Below are 21,274 nucleotides of genomic sequence, written 5' to 3'. Positions count from 1 at the left end.
CTGAGCGCTGCAGGGGGTTGCACACCCCCCACCACGAGCTGGAGCTGCCCTTATTTCTGGGGAGCAAAGTAGTACAGGAGGCAGGGAGCATGTCCTGCCTGGGTGAGCTCAATCCATTCCTGCAGCAGGACAGGGTTTAGCTACATGGTTAGAAACACCTGGCCGTCACTACAGGCAATGTGGCCAGCCACCAGCCCCAGCATGTCACACAGGAGTAGGGTGACGGCTGTGACACACAAATGGGGCTGGGAAGAGGGGTTGGGAGAGAAGGGAGGTCAGGGAAGGGCTGTGGGGCTCCCAAGGGGGGGAAGAAACCCCCCAAAATTGAGCTGAAGCAAAACACGGGGCGAACAGCCCAAAGAGCATCTCACAGAAGCAGGGATACATCTCCGCTGGCCAAGAGCTCCTCTGAGCAATGTCCCCTGCCTGGGCCAGCGCTCGTCAGGGAGAGCAGCAGAGCGGGACGGAGCTAATGGCACTAATGGCTGTCCCCAGGGAAGGAAGCACGAGTGCTGTGGTGTCAGCCAAGCGCAGCCCAGGAGGCCAGTCCCGCCGTTGGCAGGAGCCCGCAGTTGAGTAAGCAGAACGCTGAGCTAAGTGATGAACGGCTCGAGCCATGCTTTTATCAGGAGGGGGTCAGGGTTCTGTAGGGCACAGCCCAAGGTGAAAGGAGGGTCCCACCATCCCCGTGTCCTACAGCAATGTGCTGGTGGTTCACCGAAGCCTGAAATAGCAGAAATTGCACTGCAATCATCCCCCAGGGTGCTAGAACTGCTCTGTGCCTGGGGAGAGTAGGGACCTGCTGCTGCTGCTGTTTCCCCCAGAAGAGCTCAGCTGCAGTGGCTTTTATGTCTGAAAGCCATTCCCCAGCTGCACAGATCCAGGTCCTTAGCACCTCTGGTTTTTAGGGTGGGAATGCCTGACAGCTGGTTTTGGGGTGAGCTAAGTCTTTGCCTGGTGCCTGCTCCATCGGGTGAGAGGGGCCAGCCAGGCACCGGGCAAGGACTGGGAGGTGCGAGGACCCCCGGTCTCAATTGCACATTTCTGCTGCATTCCTCGGACAACAGAAATTTGTGATTTTCTGTCCAATGGTTGGCCTCCATGCTCATACCCAGTCCCTCTGGGCTGCTTGTGCCCAGAGGCTGCACGGGACATGAGGACGTCCCTGTGGGCAGGAGCTGAGCGCGGTGGTGGCTACAAGGCATGGGCTTCGTGGTGCTGCTGCGACAGATGTTAGCTACCTGATTACACAGGAATTAACTACCCAGAGCAGGAGACGGCTTGTTTCATGCAAATATGTTGATACAGGGAAGCGTTGTTGTAATGCACGGTGCTGCAGAGCAGACAAGCACCCTTGGAGTTGCGGTGGTGGAGAGTCCCCTGGGTACCCCCACGCTGGGAGGTGCGCTGCCAGGAATCCTAATGAGAAATGGCTGCCTAACGAGATAAATCAGGCAGGAGGGGTGGGCTGCGACTGTGGGGAACCCTGTGGGAGGGCAGTGGTGTGCCCAGCCGGAGGGTGGCAAGGCTGAGCAAGGGTGGGAGAGGGAAAATGGTCATGCAAAAATCTGCGCGAAGTGTTCACGTAGCGCTTAGGAAGGTCAGGAGGGCCTCCAGAAGCAGGTTTCAGAATGCAAATTAAAATAAAAGCTGATTGCAAGTGCACCCGCTGTGCTTCTGCAGCCCGGTGGGCTTTCTGCCAGCTCAGCCATTACCCAGGCTGCAGCAACCCCCCAGTCTCCCTGCTTTCTTAGCAGGGTTTCATCATTGCCCATTTTGTACAGGAGGGATGCCTGTTGCTCTACAAACACCAATTTTCCCATGCCTCTTACAGTTGAAAATTCAGTGAGAAATACCTGCCAGAAAGGCGTTTACCACACTTCACATGTTTTCTCTGAAAAACTGGGAAATGTCTGATCTGTTCCGCACTTTCTTGCCACTTGCCCAGGGATGAGCTCCCCTCCTGCTGAGGGAGAAGGAGCAAAGGTGCGTGATGGCTCTGTGGCTGTTAGTGGATAGAAAGAGGTTTTACTGCTCTTTTCCTTGTCTGACATTACTTGGGAATGAGGTTTGAATCCTCTTCCCCTGGAACTATGTTTTCTAGCAAACCACACAACATGGTGTTTATCTTCTTTATTGTTCCTGAAAAGTCCAAACAGTTTACTACTTGAAAGTAAATCTAAAGTTAGCAGCAGAGAGGAGGGGGAGAATGGTAAAATAACCCCAGCGAGAAAGGACATCTTTCTGAGGCTGAACAAAACAGCACAGGTTGACTCCTGACCATTCCTCACAGCTTTTTATTTCGCTCAAAAACCCAAGTGAAAATAATTAAATGGCGGTCAAACAGAAATAATTTATGTTGGATTTTCAGCCTGTCTGCTGGACCAAAAGTAACTTGTCATTCAGACACCCCTAATGGAGAGGTGGCCCCAAGGAGGAGAGCCGCTCTCCCTGCCCTGGGGATGCCCTGCATCCCCCCCCCCGCTCCCCTGCCTCCGTCCTCCCCGGTGGGGCTCCCAGCTCTGCAGTTGCCACAATTTTCAGGTGCCTGGGGACTGCGTAGCATGGGGAGGGTTGCACACCCGGGCACGGCAAGCCTGGAAGTGATGCACGCTAATAACTCCATGGCTGTGACCGTGCAAGGTCAATGTTGTGACGTGGAGCTGCTTAATGTAGTCACCGCAGTGGGCTGATGCAGTTGTTCCTGCGTCCCGCGTGCGAGACGTGGCGTTAGCTGCCGTGCGTTTGCTTGGCTGTGATCAGCAGCAAGAGGGCTTTCCAGGTGCATTTTGATTTAAAATGTGAAAAAAGAGAATGAAAAATTAGTCCGTTCTGAGTACAGTTAGAAAGAAACGACTTCAAAAGTTGACAATTTGGGGCAAGTCTCCCTTCTTAAAAGATGTTTCTAAATTAGCCATTTTGGGTTAGTCTCCATCTCTCATCCTCTGAATATCCCTTGTCCCTCCCATTTCACAGGGGGAAGAAAAACAGTTAGCAGTTCCCCGCTCCTAAATAGCATCTTTCAGCAGCTGGCTAAGCTGCAAAACGGATTAGCTTTGCCTTACAGCTCTGTACACAACAATTTCAGGCTTGCACAGAAGTTGCATAGCCGTTCCAAGCAAAACATTCCCCATGAAGCCCCTTCTGGGGATACCAGGAGATAGAAACGAGACTCTGGGGCAGCAGCATGCTGGAAATCGGGGAGCTAGCACTGAACTTGGGCAGGGCACACTTTCCTATCATCGGAAACCAGGAGGCAAGGAGTCAGCCCGGAGCCTGGCAGGGACGCTGGTGCTGGGAGCCTGGAGCCAGGGTTGAGGAGAAACCTTGGGCAAGCATCTCCTGTGTCCGCAGGCACCGGCAGTCATGGGGACAGGGGTGTCGGAGGGACTGGTGGCAAGTCCTAGCCCATGGCCAGCTGGCCCACGGGACAGCACTGACACTCTCCGATGGGGGTTACTTAAGCCCTAGCAATGTGTAAAGGCAAGGCAGGCGCTGCCTCCAGGGATGCTGCGTCCGAGCACTTCAGCCTGCTTTCTTCCCTTGTCCAAGCACGGGCTTTTAAGCCTGCCAGCCTCCCCTTCTGCAGGGGACCTGACCCGGCCACATCCCTCCTGGCAGGACCTAAATTGCCCTTTTTATGATAGGAATTACCTCCCGTCGCCTGCTCTGGTTGCACGGTCCCACGCACAGCGTGGCTGGGAAGCGGGTGCAACGGGAGCCGTGTGGACGCGCCGGGCGGGAGGCAGCCTCAGAGAGGATGGCAGGCAGCCTCTGCCCTCCACCGCCGCGCAGGGAATCCGTGCGTCAGCAGCACAGGCGATGGCCTGAGCCCGGGGGCACGTAATGCCAGCGCAGATGTCGGCGGCACAGGCCACGCGGACTCAGCCAGTCGTTTTGTGGCCAAAACGCATTCATCGTGCGCCCTCTCTCCCTCCCTCCCTTCCTCCCTCCGCAGAGATACCCGAATAGCAAGAGCCTGCTTTTGAGGTTGGAAGTCAGGTTTAGAATTTTAATGATATCCTGTATCCCACAACCTTTCATTTGGGGAGAAACCACTCTAAATGACCCATTTTTCTTAGTATAATGATAATCATTACCAAGAGGAAGATGAGCACTGAAGCCGGGGACAAATGCAGGCACAGAGTAGATGGGGTAGCTGATTCTGACTGGCAAAACGCTACATGGAGAAATAAACCTTTTGTACTTAGAAGGAATGTAAAGATGTCTTTAAACATGTATGTAAATTTGTAACAAATAAGTCACCGTGGCTTGAAACGGGAAGCAAGAGAGAGCAGCCATAAATATTTTATATCCTTGGCAATGAGCTCCAGCACAGCAAATTGTCACATCCTCCTGGGGGCGAGGACGCCTGCTCACGCTGTCGCATGGGGAACCCACAGCATCTCCCGATTTCCGAGCAGCCTCTGTGCTGAGCGCCCTTTTTGCCTGGGACCCGGCAGCGAGGAGCCCGGGAGCTTTCCCACTGCCGGGAACAGGGCTCCTGCCCCTGCCTGCTCACCCTCCCCGGCTCACCTTGCTCCACGGGCCGGCGTGACACACGGGTCCTTACGAGCATGGATCCTCAATAAGGATCGATGACTCAAATTTTTTTTTTTTTTAATGAAGAGGTTTTTTGCAGGAGGGAAAGAATTTTCATTAGCAAAGAAAGCCTGAAAAACTAACAGTTCGTGCAAACGAACAGCTAAGTGCAAACAGGCTCTGGGCCAGACAAGCAGCTTACCCCTCTCGCGTGATGGGGTGCTGCCTAACCAGCAGCTCAGACCCCTGCGGGGGCACCACATGGGTGTTTTGGCTGGGTCACTGGTGGTCTGAGCTGCCCGAGGCATACGAAGTGTCCCCAACTGGCTGGCACTGCAGGATGGATGCAAAGGAGAAGGTACCAGAGATTCTGACCAAGATACACAGGTTATTTCAAATCCCGCAACGCATGCTCGCTCTGGCCACCCCGACCCGTTACCGGCTGCGTGCCCGCTGGTACCCATGCAAGGGGCTGTGGCAGTTCCCAGCACCTCTCACGTCTGGCTCCCGGAGGGCTTGGAGCATCGCCGTGTTGCTGCCTGGGAGGTGGGTGGAGGACCTTTGGGAGGGCAGCACTGTGGAAACACAAATCCCTCCGGCTGGGAGCTGCGTGCTAGTTTATTAGCAGCACATGATGCGGCACAGGTGATCCTCCTTTTGAAGATGATGAGACCAGAAGCCTTTGTCAGACATGTTCCTGGGAGCTCAGAAGAGTGCAAATCAGTCTGTCTGAGCCATGTATCGTCTGCCTCTGTGCTTACGTTCCCAGATGCAGAAACTGCCTACCCCAGAGGAGGCAAAGCTGCTGAAGATCAGCGCATTTGCAGCCCTGGCTCTGTGAGCCTTCAAGCTCTGTTGAATTGTGACCCTGCAGCCACTGGGACCAGGGACCAGAGGATGCTCCAGGGACCAGAGCCACCTTCCTGCCTCTGTGCTTCCAGGTGCTGGAGCAAATCTGGGGAACTAGGCTTGGTCACAACTCTCCATACGACCTTGGAAATCCTTTGCCTCTAGAGCAGAAGTCAATGCCCAGCCGCTTGCTGGAGACGGTGTTAGGCTAAATACACTGCAGATTGCTAAGTGCTGCATGAGGGTATAAACAGGAGGTGCTGTGGAGAGTTGTCCTCAAGATGAAGTACAAGGCACCTCATTTAGCACCCAGACTTCAGGCTAGAAGTTGTCAGCTGCTTCTGACCATGGTGTTCAAGCATCTAAATAATTCAATTAGGTGTGACCCAAGGAGAACCTATAAACATATAATTGATTGGGAGAGCAAGTTCTGATCCCAGGTAATTGCTCTCTTCTGGAGTAGCCTGCAGTAGCCCCTTGGTCTGGCTGGTATGCCAAGGGTGTAGCTGGTTAGGTCTATGAGTGATATAAGAAGTCTGGTCTCTGGATGCTGGAATTGAATTAGACACCAGCAAGACAGATTTTATTAGATTTATTAGATGGCTGGCAGAAGGAAGGCTGGAAACTAGAGGAAGAGAAATGTCTCCTGGCGACCTCTGGGACTGGCATTATTTTTCTTGCACTGCATCGAGATGGGTGCAATGTTTATCTCCCAAACGATGTCAGAGCAGCAGATGCCAGCATTGCCCCCACCCCAGAGGCTGACGCACACACAGGATGGGGAGGGTGACCCTGAGCTTGGTGCCTACACGGAGGGCCAACCACATCTGCGTGCTGTCCTCCTGACCCTAGCAAGCACTGCAACCCACCGGCACACCGTCCTGCAGAGCAGCTTTTCCAGAAGGATCTGGTGGTGACATGGACTTAAATGATAGAGAGCAAACATAGAGCAGAGTCCACTGAGGCCCAACTGCAGCTCTGCAGTATCACCAGCACCCTACCATGACTCAACTGTGATTTAAGGCCAGACAAGTTAATAGCTGTCTGCTGGAGGATGTGCCACTGGGAGTTCTTGTCCTGCTAAGATTTCATGACGACCAGCAGTGAGCTATTGCCATCAATAATTAACATTGGACCAGCCTTGCCAAAATAAATTCACCAAGTGCATGGCAAGGCAAAGGTTCCTTGATTTTGCATATCACTCACCAGTTTTCTCTTGCTTGCTGTCCCTGCATTGCTGAGGTTTGAGGTGAGCTTTGCTGCACAAGTCACTTCACTAGGGAACAAAAATAGCTGAGATGCCCTCTCAGCTTGTGGTGAACTGGCTCAGCTGCAGACACCACAGGCTGAGCAGCTCCACGCCTGTTCTTGGGGGACCCCTTGCCCCGTGCAGGGCAGATGGCTGCCTTAGACCTGGGTGAGCAGCAGCACGCCAGGTGTCACCAGAGGATGAGACCTGTTGTCCCAGGAGAGGCTCTGTCTCAGGAAGGTCTCCTCTGAGGAGTAGACGGAGGAATAAACCCTGTGGGAGCCAGCCAGGCATCGTCAGCAACACCATCTCAAGGTAGTTTGGCAGAACAGACAGCAGCAAAATTACCCCAGGGGTTAACTGGATCCCCCATCTCTGCCACTAGTTCATACAGCAGCTGAATCCTGGCATCGCAGGAGGAGGAAAGCTCCCCAGCGAGGTTTGGAGGTGGCATCACATGCAGCCCAGGTGCATGGCAGGCGAGAGGGCAGCTTTGCCAGGCTCAGTGGGAGCCAGCAGACACACTCTCCTTTTATCACCATCACTGGGCTCCACTCCTTCATTCCACCAGAGTGGCCAGCAGCTGCCTTGTGTTAATTAAGAATAGAACAATCACTCTTAATCAAAGGCCAGACTGATGGCAGCGGCAGCAGCAGCCTGCCCATCTCATGCTCTGCATACTGCCTGGCTCATCCCACCTCCACTAACCCCATGCTCAGGGCAGAGAGAAAATAACAGGGGCATAATTGTTTCTCTCTGATTGCTGCCCAGCTGCAATATGCCACCACAGCCTGGCAGCAGGGACAAGTCCGAGGCAGCTCCCAGGGAGGGCAGAGATGACCGCTTGCTTTGCGCAGGAGCTGTCTCTGGGAGCTGGTGGGCCTCCAGAGGTGCCTCCCCACCTACGCGATGCTGAAGTTAACTCCTCTCCTCGAGCACCCAGACTCTCTGCTCGCTTTGGGAGACAAGGTGAGGAGCTTTCTCATGGCAGCAGGACACACACGCTTGTTCTTGCCGTCCTTTCACCCTAGCACAGAGCTTCCTCTGGGAGCTGGCACAGCACCTCCCAAAAGCCATTGAGTGCAGAAAGCGCTCAATACCTTCAGCATCAAGTAGCAGATGTCTCCAGGATTGCCGTTTGAGAGTCAGGCCCCTCTGTCGTCCCAGCTCTTCCCTTTTAAGCTTGCCCTGCTTTATATACATTGCCCACTTGCTGCCCACAACCTTTCCTTGTGCCGTGCGGCAGAATCATTCCCACCTAAATGCTGTCTCGCGTAAGTAGGAGATGCCTGCAGAGCTCAGATCCATCTTCCCTGGGAGGTTTCTGGAGTTCTGCCCCAAAGCCCAGAGCTCTCAGCAACCCCCTCCTCCACAAGCACGCTTTTAGCGCACCAGGAGACTCCCAGCACTCTCCTATTTATAGCTTCACACACCAGCTTCCATTTTCTTTTAATTAGCTGACTCGCTCTCAATCATGCCTAGATGAGGTGAGGGGCAGCCAGAGCTGTTTGGCTCTCAGGTACCTGATGCTGCCAGCGCTGCGCTGAGAGCGCTCTGGTGCGTTGGGTGAGGGTGCTGGGAGCAGTGCTCCCAGGAAAATTTCTGCCTCCCTGTCAGTACCCAGGAGAGTGAGGACAAGGATGAGGAGGAGCAGGGAGCTTTTCCATCCTCCGTCTATGGGGATTTCCAGCAGGCAGTGGGGGAAAGCGTCCATGTGAGGACTGTGCGCTGGCTCCATGTTTTCCTTTCACCTCATACTGATGATGCGAGGTTATTTCAGGACCTGGCAGTGATTCACCCACAAAAGTACAGCCTCAAGCTACCAAAATCGGATCCAAGTTTTACGGTCCTGGCCTGGCTTGGTCCTAGTGTTTGCATTTATGCCTGTTTGTAGGACAGAGAAAATCAAAGCTCTGTGCTTGGCTTGCAGGTGAAACTTGGTGACCGGTTGGGTTAGGCCTATCTATCCAGGAAAGTACCAGCAGAGGTCAAAGTTGGCGGTGTACTGCTGTATTTTAGTTAGATGACTTGTGTGAATGCAAGTTGCAGGTATACTGTCAACCCTGCAGTGCCGGGGGGAGAAGGGCTCCTGTACACCAAGTGCCTCCTCACCTGCGTGCTGTGCTTTGCCCCCAGCACAAGGATGGCACAGCTCCTTTGGCCGAAAGCAAAATAGTTTCCCAGGCAGGGGACAGATCCTGCTTGGGGAACTGGCACTGTCACGGGTGACCTGGCTAGGGGGGACCAGCGAGGGTGTTGGTTATATCTACTGACGGCACACTGTGGGGTGGGCTGGGAGCGTGCTGGAGGCAACACTTAATATCCAACAGCGTCTCAAAAAAGTGGAGAAACAGCCTGGAAAACAAAAAAAAGAGTATAGTTGCATCAAATTCCCCTGGCAGGGGCAAGTCATATCGCCACTGGGAGAGCCAATGCTGGGCACAGCGTTTGTGGGAGCACTGGGGTGGGAGGGGAGCTTGGGAGGGCAGGGGCACGGGGAAGATGCTGATGGACTTTGGCAGAGGAGGAGCAGGTCCCTGCTCCCCCAGGACCAGTGAGGAAAGCCCTGCTGAAGGGTGAGAAGAGGGTGCAGGGAGCCTGCAGTAGGGCACTGAGGATGGGGACACCTCCGTGACCTGGACCTGCACGCCACGAGCATCTCCCACTGTGGCAAATGCACACACAGCCAGATGTTTGGCAAACGCACCCTGTTTTGCACACCCAAACCAACAAACCGTGGGGGATTTTGACACTTTTGAATCTGGGGATTGGTCCAGAGGAGAATGAAATCTTGAAAATCTACCCGACTTGGAAACACCAAGCAATTCCTCTACAGAAACAGCACGTTTTGCTGGGGAAATGGTAAATTGTTTTGGTAGTGTCAAAACATAGTATGATAATTTAACATTTTATGTACAAGTCAAAATGAATCATTTACCTTCTTTAAACACTACGTTTAAACACCCGAAATATCTGAAAAGCCTTTTTTTTTTTTGACACGGCTGTCAAATATCATCAAACTCGGCATGTTTGTGAATGGAGACATGTTCCCGGCAGCTCCAGCTGCCTGCATTGGTGGGAGAACCCTGGCCAGGACGGCCGTGGGGGACAGGGCTGCAAACACAAAAGGCCATCCATCCCGCACAGGGCTCTGCTTTGGGCAAGCAGCAGTTCCCCACCCCATCATAAAAATGATGTGCTTGAGAGGGTAGTTTTATTTTTTTCTTGCTCGGGCAACAGGTCTGATACTTTCTGCTTGGGTTTCTTTTTGGGAAAGGGAGGTGAAAGGAACCCCCTGAGGGAACTGAGGGGGTTTGCAGCATGAGAGTGCAGTGGATGCAGTCACTGGTATAAGCAGGAGCTGGTTTTGTCCGACAGCCCCGCTGATTGTTTATTTTGGGCAGGTTCTGGGACCAGTTTGCAGCTCTTTCCCCGTTTCTCGATGTGCCTACACGCTAAACTATCTGTAATCATTAGCAAGTGGGCTGTTTCCTCCTTCAGATACAATTAGCGGGCAGGGTCCGGAAAAATCTTCCTCAATCTCATTTCCTTCACAGGATGCACTTGAGATGCCGGTACTGCCTTGAAGGAGGAGGCAGGGCGCAGCCGCTGCCCAGAAGTGACCTTCCCCATTCCCCAGGGTACAAGCATCCCCCCCCTCCATCAGTCCCCAGGGATTGCCCTGGGCCGGGGGGGGGGCAGGTAAAACCCCAGCCTGCAGGTCAGTGAGGCTGAACGAGACACCCACTGGCACCAATTTTCAGCAAGGTGAGGCAGGGAAATGCAATGGCACGGGGACGACGTGATTTATAGTTTCTTAGTGAGAGGAGAATTTGCTCTCCGTGCAAACCCTATCCTCGCAAATAATTCAGTGGGTCACAAAAAGCATAAGCAATTAACAGCCGCTTCCCAGCCCCGACCTCTGCTGAGGGCAGGTCGCTTGGCTGTTAATTCGGTTGCTCCCTGAAGCACAGCCGGCTGCCGGTGAGCGATGCCATCGCCCGGGCGGCTCTGCCGCAGCCAACGTTTAGTCCCCGCAAAAGGTGGCCGTGCCCATCGCCTCACCCTGCGCCACGCTGGGGACCGTGACGTGACACAGGGCATGGCGGGGCGAGCGCTGCCAGCCGGGGAAAGGGCTTCGTGGAGCAGCAGCTCTCCAGAGGGCTGAAGGACTAAGTGAAGGGGAGCTTTGGATTTACACTCAGGAAAGCTGGAATAAATCAAAGCAATTAAAGTGCAAATGAAGCTTTATGCAATGCGGCATCCTAACTACCTGGGAAGCACGTTGTGTATACTTTTGCCTTGCTCGCTCCCTCTTTTATTTATAGACAGAATTCAAATCACTTAAATAATTTAAACTAATATGCCAGGTAGAGCCAGGGTTGGGGAAGTGCCTGCTGGCATTAATGAGGCTGTGTTTTGACAGTGGCTCCACAAGCCCTCCAGGCTTGTCTGCGGCTGCTTGCTCCCCAGACCTGGGAGACGGGGTTTGTGTGGGTGCGCGGGGGTGCCGGCGGCTCCCCGCGCCCGCACGGCTCTTGGGTGCGGTGCCTGGTGCCGTGCGAGGAGATGCCGGGCACGGGCAGCGAGCGGAGGCGGGAGAGGAGGCAGGAGAGCACTGGTGGTGAGTGGCTGTGGGTCGCAGACGCCGGTAACGGCAGAGCTAGCGGTAATTAATCACACCGCAACGAGCCACCGGCGTTGTGGTGGAAAGCACAGTTTAATTTTCTTCCAAACTGCCTGGGCTGATGGTGAACCAAGGCTGTGACCGCACGTTCTCAGGTAATCACAGGTGCTGTATAGCAGCTGGGAGGGCTGGGAAAAACAGGTACAGGACCAAGAAATAACACCGCAGCCGGAGCAGAGGCACCAGAGTAATAAGGGCAGGGCTGGCTGCCCCTCTGCTGCTCGTTTTCCCTCGGGGCCAGAGGAGGCAGGGCAGAGATGAGGGTGCAAACCCTGCACTTCAGTTGGGTTTGGACCCACTGGCAGGACCCCAAGTCTCTCCGGGAAATCACAGCCCCCCCATTCCCACCACAGCCTCTCCCACCCTGCAGGGACGCTGGGAAGGGGCAGGCTGGGCTGGGAAATGGGGTGTCCCCAAGCAAGCCCCGGAGATGGAGAGGGGACACGCTGCTGCTGCCTGTCCCCGTGCCGTGCTGCCAGTCTTCACTGGTGCGGCTGGACACTGCCCTTGGGCTGCTTCTCGCCAGCTGATCACAAGCTGCTGTGGGCGTTATCGAGTGCATTTGCTCACTCCAATGCAAGCAACGGAGCTGTTTGCGTAGCATAGTGGTAGAGGAGAATATGCAATTAGGGATTGAATTTTGTCCCAGTAAGGAGGCCCACAGTTGCCAAGACTGAAGCATCGCTGCAATACCTGCTCGTGGGAGCCCTGGCACCAAGTGGGATGCAAAGGCTGCTAGATCCCTTCCCGTAGGAAGCTGCCAGCCTGGCTCACTGGCATCTGTAACACTCTGAGCTCATTACGTTCAGGTGAGCTGCCTTTTATTTACAAGAGTTCCTTCAGGAAGAAAAATTTTGTGAGTACTTGTCTAAACAAATATTTGCCTCAGGTATGCTCTTGTGGCTATCTGACATGCTCATTTTCTTGTTTAACCAGCACATTTCTCAAGCGGTTTCTGAATGTACTGTCAAATGCAGTCACTTAAAAAGTATGAATCAGGATTGCCCAGAGTAATGGTTGTTTAAAAACTACCTGCATTTTTTGATAACCCTCTGAGGAGAGTTTTATGTGCCCCCTTCCTGGTAGGATGGTCACACATCACTCAAATGGGCAAGCTCTGCTCCACAGATAGGCAGAGACCTCCATATTTCCATACAGCACCGGGGCTGCAAGAGGTGGGGAAAATACCAGTTATTGCACAGCTGGAAAATAAGAAGAGCTTGCACTGCAGCGAATGCTTGGAAACTATTTGCAAAAGGCAAGAGAGATGCTCGCCCTGGGTAATACAGGATTTAACCCAAGAGAAAGCAGCGCTCGAGCCCCGTGATTCAGCTCAGCCTCGCAATCCCCTTCCTCTGCTCCAAAAGGTCACCATAATAAATGAACATATTTATCAAACCCATCCCAAGCTGCTGCGAATCATTCAGGAGCAGACGGGAGGGAAGAATCCACCATTTGAGCACAATTTTGCTGAAAACGTTCTGCTCAGCACCGGTGGTGAAAGACTTATTTGCTGCTGTTAAAAACACCATGAATTAATATTGTCTGGTGCCCTGGGTATTCACCATGAGGCAGGGTAGGGTTTTTCTGTGTGCTTTCATGTAGGCATGAGGATAGCTTGGGCTGGGAGCGTGTGCCTTCCCCTGGCTTCCCAGACCACACATGTAACGCACAGGGGCAGAGGGGCATGATTTACAAGCAAGCTGCTTCCTAACCTTAACGTGCTGTGATGCACCCACTGCCCTTTAAATAACCGCTGTCTTTTGAAGGCATAAATACTTAAGGGGGAAAGAAAAAAACCACCATTCCCTCCTAAAAGACCTAATTTATCTGGAATTATCCATCCTTGGCTATAAATCCCCTGTAAAACTTGGCATGAGTTTAAAAGCAGTTACAGCAATGACTGTATATTTTTATCCGAAACCTCAAGAAAGAACAAATTGAAGCCCTAAACGGCAGCTACAAGACGTCGCAGAGAGCCGTGCTGGTTAGAGCGGGGCCGCAGTGAGTGTCTTGCCTGGGAAGCACCATTTAGGGGTACACATGAACCCCCGCCCCCATCTTTTTGGTTTCTTTCTGAGCAATTCGTGCTTGAGCAATTATTTTAACACACTGGTTTTCCCTGCTGTGCACGAGTCTAACAGTGAACTCAGAAGAGCAGCCTCGGGGTCCCGGCTGGTGCAGCAGTTTTTAAGTTCCCTGCTAACATTTGCTGAGTACCACGTCCTTGCCTGCCACATCCTTTGGGAAGCAGGGCACAGGTACGTGCATCCCTGGTGTCCACCTACTCAAGCACACATCGGGGCTGGCTCTGACTCATCTGGCTTCCCACTTTTTCTTCTTTGTTCTTCTTCTCTCCCTGAAGCAGGAGAGAATCCAGGTTTTATTTAAATGAGGCCCCATAAACACAAGCAGCTGCAATACACTTCCCTGTGCAAAGTAGGACAGGTTTTTAATGGCTTACAATTCCTTAGGCTTGGCTTCTTCCCTTCAACCTCCACTTCTGTCTCTCTCCCTAAAAGATGAGAGAGCCCAGATTCGTGTGTGTCCTTGTTAAGCCAGGTGGTGGGGAGTAGAAGCAGTGCCACCGAGTCCCGGGTGGGCTCTGGCACCGAGTCCCTCTGACAGCTCCCGGGGCTCTCCCCGGTTCCTGGTCCCCCTCCTGCAAGCAGGGATGCCCCTTGGCCCCAAGGGATGGGCAGCCAAACTGCATGCATGTGCGGGGTTCAGCTCGGCACCTTTGCAGCCCTCCAAATCCAGGTCTAGGCTCAGCCTAACCCCGGCGGGCTGGGTAAGGAATGCTCTCAGTCCCAGCAGCCTGGCTGCGTCACCCCGGAGATGTTATCTCCAGGGCCATCCCCATTTCCACCGACCGGTGCCGAGGGCTGGCGGAGCGCGGGTTGCATGAGAGACGGGGATCCGTGGGCAGATGTGACCGTGGTGGCCGGGCTCCGCAGGATGAGATGGGCTGATCTATAGGGGGGTCTGTGGGGTCAAGCACTTTCCTCTCAGGGAGCTGCTATGGCATAGCTGTCACACGGCGCGCTGGGACCTCATGCCACGTCGGGGACAGCTTTGCTACCCCCTCCCCTGCCATGCTGGGGACAGTCCAAGCCCCGCGTGCCAGCCCTAACGTCACCCCTACTCGAGGAGGGACGTGCCCCACACCCTGCGAGCTGCTTTGCCCCCTCCCCTGCTGCAGCCACGGGCAGGGGTCTGGCAGCCTGTCATGCCGAGCGCCTCTTCACACCCCGTCAGGCAGCTGCTCGAGCGGTGAAAAAAAAAAACCCCAGAGCCCTCTCCGGAGAGCTCACCTTTATTTATTCCTCACTGGAAGCTGAGCGCTCCTCTCCTCAGTAACTGGTAAAACCCCACGGCCATAATTTAGCAGAACTGCCCCCAGGCTGGGACCTCCACAGAGCGTGTGGGTCCCTCTCCCCGCTGCAGCTGGGACACAGCCCGGCTGGGATACCCGGAGCTGGGGGTGCCGCAGCCCCAGTGGGAATTCGCAGCGTTAGGGGACACTCGTGGATCTGCCTGTCTCCACCCGGGTTGCGCTCCTGCTTTCTCTGCAGGAGCACCCAGGGCTTGAGCTTGCCGAGGAATTTTGGACGGAGAGCGCCTGAGTAAGGGCAGCACGCCACGTTTCCCTGCAGGACACCCTAGGCTGTGTTCATCCTCAATAAAAAGCTGTTCTGCATTCAGCCACGCACAGGGCACGGTGGTGGGTGTCCCGGCAGTGGGACAGTTCCTGGTGGGAGCCCAGCTCATGCTGCAGTGTGGTAGGAGCTGAGGGGGGCTGTCATCCTCACCATCCCACGGCCAGCACATGGAGCGACCCTAACGCTCGTTCTCTGCTATCTTTTCCAGGGATGGAGGGATGTGTGTACAGCTGGGAGCAGCAGGAGCACGGCCCGGCCCCGTGGGGATAGGTGTGAAGTTGGTTCCCCGTGAGGACACCGTGCGACCCCCCCAGACGCCGGAGGAGCGTGGGGTCTCACTGGGAAGAGGAGAGCTCCCCTTCCTGCCCTGCCAGCCAGGTCTGCCTGCTGCCCAGGCACCGACTGCGTTTCCAGAGATCTGTACCAGGGTTTGGGGCTCGGAGCCCAGTGCTGTTGGATCACTGGAGATCCTGACAACAATGGGGGACCCGCCACGGAGGAGGGACGTCCCTCGAGGAGGCCCTACACTTCTGTGAGCCCTGGCTGCTGGTGGCAGAGGCTGCCCGGGGCCGGGGGCAGAGCCGTGGTGCTTGCAGGGCACGGCCAGCGAAGGGCGAAGAGCTGGGGACAGGGTCCGCAGGGGCAGCCCGGAGCCCCAGCAGAGCGGGGCTGCCGTCTGAGCCGCTGCTTCTCTGGGGACCTCTTGCTGGGGCTGGGAGACGGAGCAGCCCTCGGTTCCCCAGGCTTGCCGCAGATGTCTCCCCGTGCCCCGCCGGCAGGACTGCTCCCCTAGTGCCGGCGCGGAGGGAGGGCCGCTCGTCTCACCATGGTGCTGCCGCCGCCCGACAAGCGCCACGTCTGCCTGACCACCATCGTCATCATGACCAGCATGGCCTTTATGGACGCCTACCTGGTGGAGCAGAACCAGGGGCCGCGCAAGATCGGCGTCTGCATCATCGTGCTGGTGGGGGACATCTGCTTCCTCATCGTGCTGCGCTACGTGGCGGTGTGGGTGGGGGCGGAGGTGAAGACGGCCAAGAGGGGCTACGCCATGATCCTGTGGTTCCTCTACATCTTCGTGCTGGAGATCAAGCTGTACTTCATCTTTCAGAATTACAAAGCGGACAAGAAGAACCTGGAGACGGTGGCCAGGAAAGCCCTGACCCTGCTCCTCTCCATCTGCGTGCCGGGTCTCTACCTGGTGCTGGTGGCCTTGGACAGCATGGAGTACATACGGACCTTTCGGAAGAAAGAGGACTTGCGGGGTCGCCTCTTCTGGGTGGCTCTTGACCTGCTGGATATCTTGGACATCCAGGCCAACCTGTGGGAGCCGCACAGGACTGGCCTGCCCATCTGGGCAGAGGGGCTCATGTTCTTCTACTGCTACATACTCCTCCTGATCCTGCCTTGCGTGTCCCTCAGTGAGATCAGCATGCAAGGGGAGCACATTGCCCCGCAAAAAATGATGCTCTACCCTGTCCTCAGCCTGGTCACTATTAACATCGTCACCATCTTCATCCGGGCCATCAACATGGTCTTGTTCCAGGACAGCAGGGTCTCCACCATCTTTATCGGCAAGAACATCATCGCGATCGCCACCAAGGCGTGCACCTTCCTCGAGTACAAGCGGCAGGTGAAGGAGTTCCCCCAGAATGCCATCGCCCTGGAGCTCCAGCAGAACTCCCTCTCCCACAACCAGACCATCCACAGCGTGCAGGGCATCCCCCACGAGCCGTCGCCCACCAGCGAGATCCTCGACACATGAGGGATCACCCCCAGCCGAGCGTTGGTTCAGATAGCCCCGCGCCGAGCGGAGGAGGGATGCTGCTCTCTTGCTGCGCGGGGCGAGCGTGACAGACAAATCCCGGCAGCGAGGGCTCTTCTAGGCACAAAACACCGACCATGTTTTAATTGAGCTATGGAGTGTCCCCTAGACGTCTTCATCTCAGGTATAACCCTAGGAGCCCTCCAGACAAACCAAATGAACTTGCAAAGGACCTGAACCAGCTAGCCCTCTCTCTCCCTCCTGCCACCATCTCCCCTCCTGAGCAAAGACCACTAAGGTTGCAATGTCCCTTTTTACTCCTCGAGCACCTCACCTTTACTCCAAGCCTGGAATGAAGATTTTGTTACCGGAGACCTTTTTATGGAGTGGGGACAGGGTCATAGGTGTACGGGTTGGGGGGGGAAGGTGGGACATTTGAACCAGTAAACCCTGTGATTGTAGATGTCTCTTATCTCCAATGGTTGTGTTTACAGTTTCCTATTTATAACGGCTCCCGGGAGCTCCCGGGCTGCCCCGGGGGCCGGTGTCCTTGCGGTCAGCGGTGGGCGAGAGCAGCAAGCCCTGCGGCGGGGAGCAGGGCCAGGGGCCGGCATGGCTCCCCCGCCCCGGGACGAGGAGGACTGCGCCTCCACCAGCGCGCTACGCCGACTCTGCCGGGAGCAATATTTGGCAAGCTAAAGCTAATCTAATGCTGGCGTTTTATGTATTTCATTCACTCCAAACAACTCAGCACAATATTTCTATTTTTAGAAGGGTCTCTCTGTCTCTCTCCCTGCCGTTGCAAGCCTCCCTGCCTGCAGCAGCCGGTACAGCCACCCTGGCCCCACGGGCACTGCTGCAGGCAGGCACGGGCACCCAGGAGGGCTTAGTAATAAGGATGGCGACGATGCATTTCACTCCGGCATCGAGCGTTTATAAAGAGGGCTGCTTTCCACAGCTACTATATTTTTAAAATAAAATCTTTCAAAAAAAAAAAAAAAAAAACCCCAAAAAAGAGCCGGGAAGGAGGTGCTGCCCCAGGCAGGCGGCTGGGCTCGGGGCTGGGCACGGGTCTCCTCCGCCGGTGGGTGCGGTGACGAGGGGCTCGGCCGGCCGCGGGCAGCGGGGCGGGAGGCGAGGGCCAGCCGGACAATAAAAGCCCCATGAGAGCAATGGCTTCTGGTGGTCTCTTTTCTGCCAGCGTGGGGAGGGAGGGGGGCAGCTTGGGGATGAGCTCCCGTATGGTCCAAATCACTTCTCTCCTCCTATATCCACCTCCCCTGGACCCCCAAGTGCCTTCCCGAGATGCTGTGCCCTGCACTCATCCAGCGGTGGGCACAGAAAGCAAATAAATCATTTTTCCAGTTGAAATGCTGCCCCAGGGGTTGGGCACCTCTCAGCTGCCTGCACCTGGGGGGTGGTGCGAGGAGACAAGCAGAAAAGCTGCATCTCAAACATGCTGAAACGGGATATTTTTGCTTTTTCTAAACCAAACATTTCGTTTTGCAGAGACAGAATAAAATGCCTGATGCTGTTTACATTTCTCTTCCACATTTTCTCCTGGCTCTGCTCACTGAATTTGACCTAAATCCACAAATCATTTTAGTCTCCATCTTTCCAGCCCATCATGATCTGTCCAAAACATTTCACCCAGCCCTGATCCAGCCTTCCAAATTTAGGACCAGGCTATCACAGCCTTGCTTGGCCGCTCTGTCACCCAGGGATGACCTTGGGGGGTTTCTCTGCCGGGAATAAATCCGCTGAGAAATATAATGATATCTTTGCCAACAAAAGTGAGTTTGCAATAGATTTAGCCAACTGGAAAAGTTTTTTCCTCCTTTCCCTCAGAGAACATGAGAGGAAGAGGGCAGGTGATTTAAAAGGTATTAGCAGAAATTAATTAAATTGCTAAATTATTCTGGAATACCTATGGAATTACATATTACATCTCTACTGGTGCCATTAAAATACATGCGATTACCATCAGTACAATTAACTCCCAAGTATCTAATAACATTCTGCCACTCTTTTAGGTAATTAATTTATGAGCCTTTGTTTTACAGCTCTTCCCCAGAACTGAGCGGAGGAAAACCTGCAGGTGCTGGCAGCGCGGTGCTGCCGGCTCCGGCGCGGTGCTGCGCAGCGCGGGGCTGGGACGTGCCGGCTCGGGCAGCGCCCAGCAGCAGGCTGCACCCGCAGCGGTATTTTATCCTGGGGATAAAATAAATTACTCGGGGGTTACTCTGACAGGTTGTTGTATTTTTGCTCTGTCGCAGCCTGATAGCTAGCTCTGCAGCCATGCCTTATATTGGAATAAGTTAATATTCTCTTGGGCCTGATCTGTTGCTAAGGTTGCTTGGGGGGATGTCTGGCTGTGCTCCCTGGATGGAGCCTGCATGGAAAGGGAATAGTGCTTTATCCTCCTGGTGCCATAACCTCCAAGCAGGCTTAGGAGTCCCCACAACCTTCTCCCCAAGACTGCGAGACCCTGCTTTCCACTGCTGACATGAGGTTGTCATCTTTGTGGAGAGGGGTGTCCTTGGGGAAGGGCTGCCCTCGGCCCCTGTGTTAGGAGCGGGAAGAGAGGTCCTGGAGGCGATGCTCACCTGGGATGCGGTGCACTCCATCATTCCCGTAAAGGCACCTGAGCTCACTGGTGCTGGAAGCCCGCTCTGTGGCGAAGGGAGGGAGGAGAGGTTTTTCTCGTCTTCAGCTGTTCAACATCCCCCAGGGGCTCTGTGTGCATCATGTTTCTTACTCAGCAACACAACCTTTTCTTTTCAAAGCCACCTCGGAAGCAAGTGTTACTTGCTGGGCTGGGCAGGGAAGCAGGTGCCGGAGGGAGGCTGGGAAGCAGGGGAGAGGAGAGCTAGCCGGGAAAGGCAGCGTGGAGGGTGTCTGCGAGCAGAGGTGAGAGCCAGAGCAGCCAGCAAAGACCTCGGAGACACGGAGAGAGCGCAGCAATGGGAGCACTGCAACTGTTCCTTGCCCGGTGCTTGCTGAGGGCAATGCGAGCCGCCACCGCCTCCTCCCTGAAATCCAGTCCTGCCCAGCAGAGACAAGACCCCTGGGAGCCGTGGGACTGGCAGGAGGGACGGCACAGTGGCGGTGCCTGCGCGGGGCGACTGGCTCCCAGCCTGGCTGTTTGTTAGGGCAAGGTGATATTTTGCCGCGGGCAATGAGAACTAAAGGAAACAATTAAAACTAAATAGGCTGGAACTGAGCAATTTTTCAGCTTTCCGCTGAGAAGGTGTGTTGGCAAAAGAGCTCCTTTGTGAAATGTGAAATCCTCCTGGCAAGCTGTAGACTCCCACCTGCTGAAGCGAAAGCAGCACAACAATAATGCAGGAGAAGGGACGCAAATTCCCAACCCTCCAGTGGAAAACCCGCGGGGGTGGCAGCCGTTGCTGCCATTCGAAAACAGGCCACGGGCACAAGGGAGCCCGTGCCCTTGGTGGGGAGAGGCCGGTGGTACTTTGGGGCCCCAACTGGTGCTGTCCTACCAGTTACCAACCCGCTGGGCTGTGCTGAGGTGAATGCCTCTTTCCAAACCAAGCGACAGCGTCTGGAGGAGCCAGGACCACCCCATAGCTTGCAGGGGACACCGGAGCAATGGCACCCTCTGGAGATGCAAAACCTGAGCCTCTCGGAGCCTTCCTGTCAGGCTGGTCCCGAAGGGCAGCGAATTGTTCCAGTCCTCACAGCCACAGATGATCTGCGAGCACTCCCCGGGCAGCGGGGATGGGCTGGACTGAACCTATCCACTTCCCAAGTGTTAGAGAACTGCAAAACAGGAGCTCACAAGTAAGCGGAGCAAAGCAAGATGTACCAGGCTGTTGCAAAGCATTGAGCCCAGACAAATCCGTCTGTGTCGCGTCCCCCTGCCAAACATTTGGATGAAGAGGGAGCAACGGGCTCGTGCTGCTGCATGCCCGACACCATCTGTGAGAAGAGCATGGACCCAACTCTTCCTGGCTGTCCCACCAGCCTCGTGGTACCCGCAGTACCTCCACCCTTCTCGCTGCCTCGGGCTGAATCCCCAGATATTTTACCCTCCTGGGAGCTCGCATCCAGCACTCAGCAGCACGAGCACCTTGCTGCTGCATTCACCTGTGTGCCGGGGTGCTCCACAGCCGAGGGCACCGGGAAGGCGAGTGGGGCGTGAGCTGTAGCTTTTCTTTCCTGGGGTCCTGGCAGCTCTCACGTGTCCTGCTTGTTCTCTGATGCTCTCCTTTTGGCAGGTGAAAATATCTGATGCTGCGGCTCCTGTGCAAGGCTGGGAGGAGCATGGCTGGCATCAGGCACCAAGCCGAAAGCGCCCTGCGGTCCTGCAGCCAGATTCTCCACGTAAGCACGGCACTGGTGTCTTTGCAGGGTCTGAAAGTGCTTGGGAGGGCTCGGGAGAAGAAAGACACCCACCGGGGCAACGCAGCACAAGGATGGCCCTGCGGTCAGGCCAGCTCCCTGCAGTGCGAGACTTTGCAAACCACATGCCAAGAGCAGGGTGCCTGGAGCCAGGC

General features: G+C 55.1%; 1 protein-coding gene across 2 annotated transcripts in view; it reads left to right on the top strand.

Annotated features, from left to right (window-relative positions):
* Nucleotides 1-17,927, top strand: part of LOC115349480 (transmembrane protein 121) — a 37,505-nt gene extending 19,578 nt beyond the window's left edge. For both annotated transcript variants that reach the window (XM_030033834.1, XM_030033833.1), the window contains one exon: nt 15,198-17,927. In XM_030033834.1, the coding sequence (XP_029889694.1) occupies nt 15,816-16,754 (939 nt within the window). In that variant the 5' untranslated portion in view covers nt 15,198-15,815 and the 3' untranslated portion in view covers nt 16,755-17,927. The remainder of the gene's footprint in view (nt 1-15,197) is intronic.
* Nucleotides 17,928-21,274: the final 3,347 nt, after the last annotated feature.

The sequence above is a fragment of the Aquila chrysaetos genome, chromosome 12 (genome assembly GCF_900496995.4).
Source record: "Aquila chrysaetos chrysaetos chromosome 12, bAquChr1.4, whole genome shotgun sequence".
Classification (NCBI taxonomy): domain Eukaryota; kingdom Metazoa; phylum Chordata; class Aves; order Accipitriformes; family Accipitridae; genus Aquila; species Aquila chrysaetos.
Note: the sequence above shows the minus strand (reverse complement) of the source record. Positions and strands in the feature narration are given on the sequence as shown.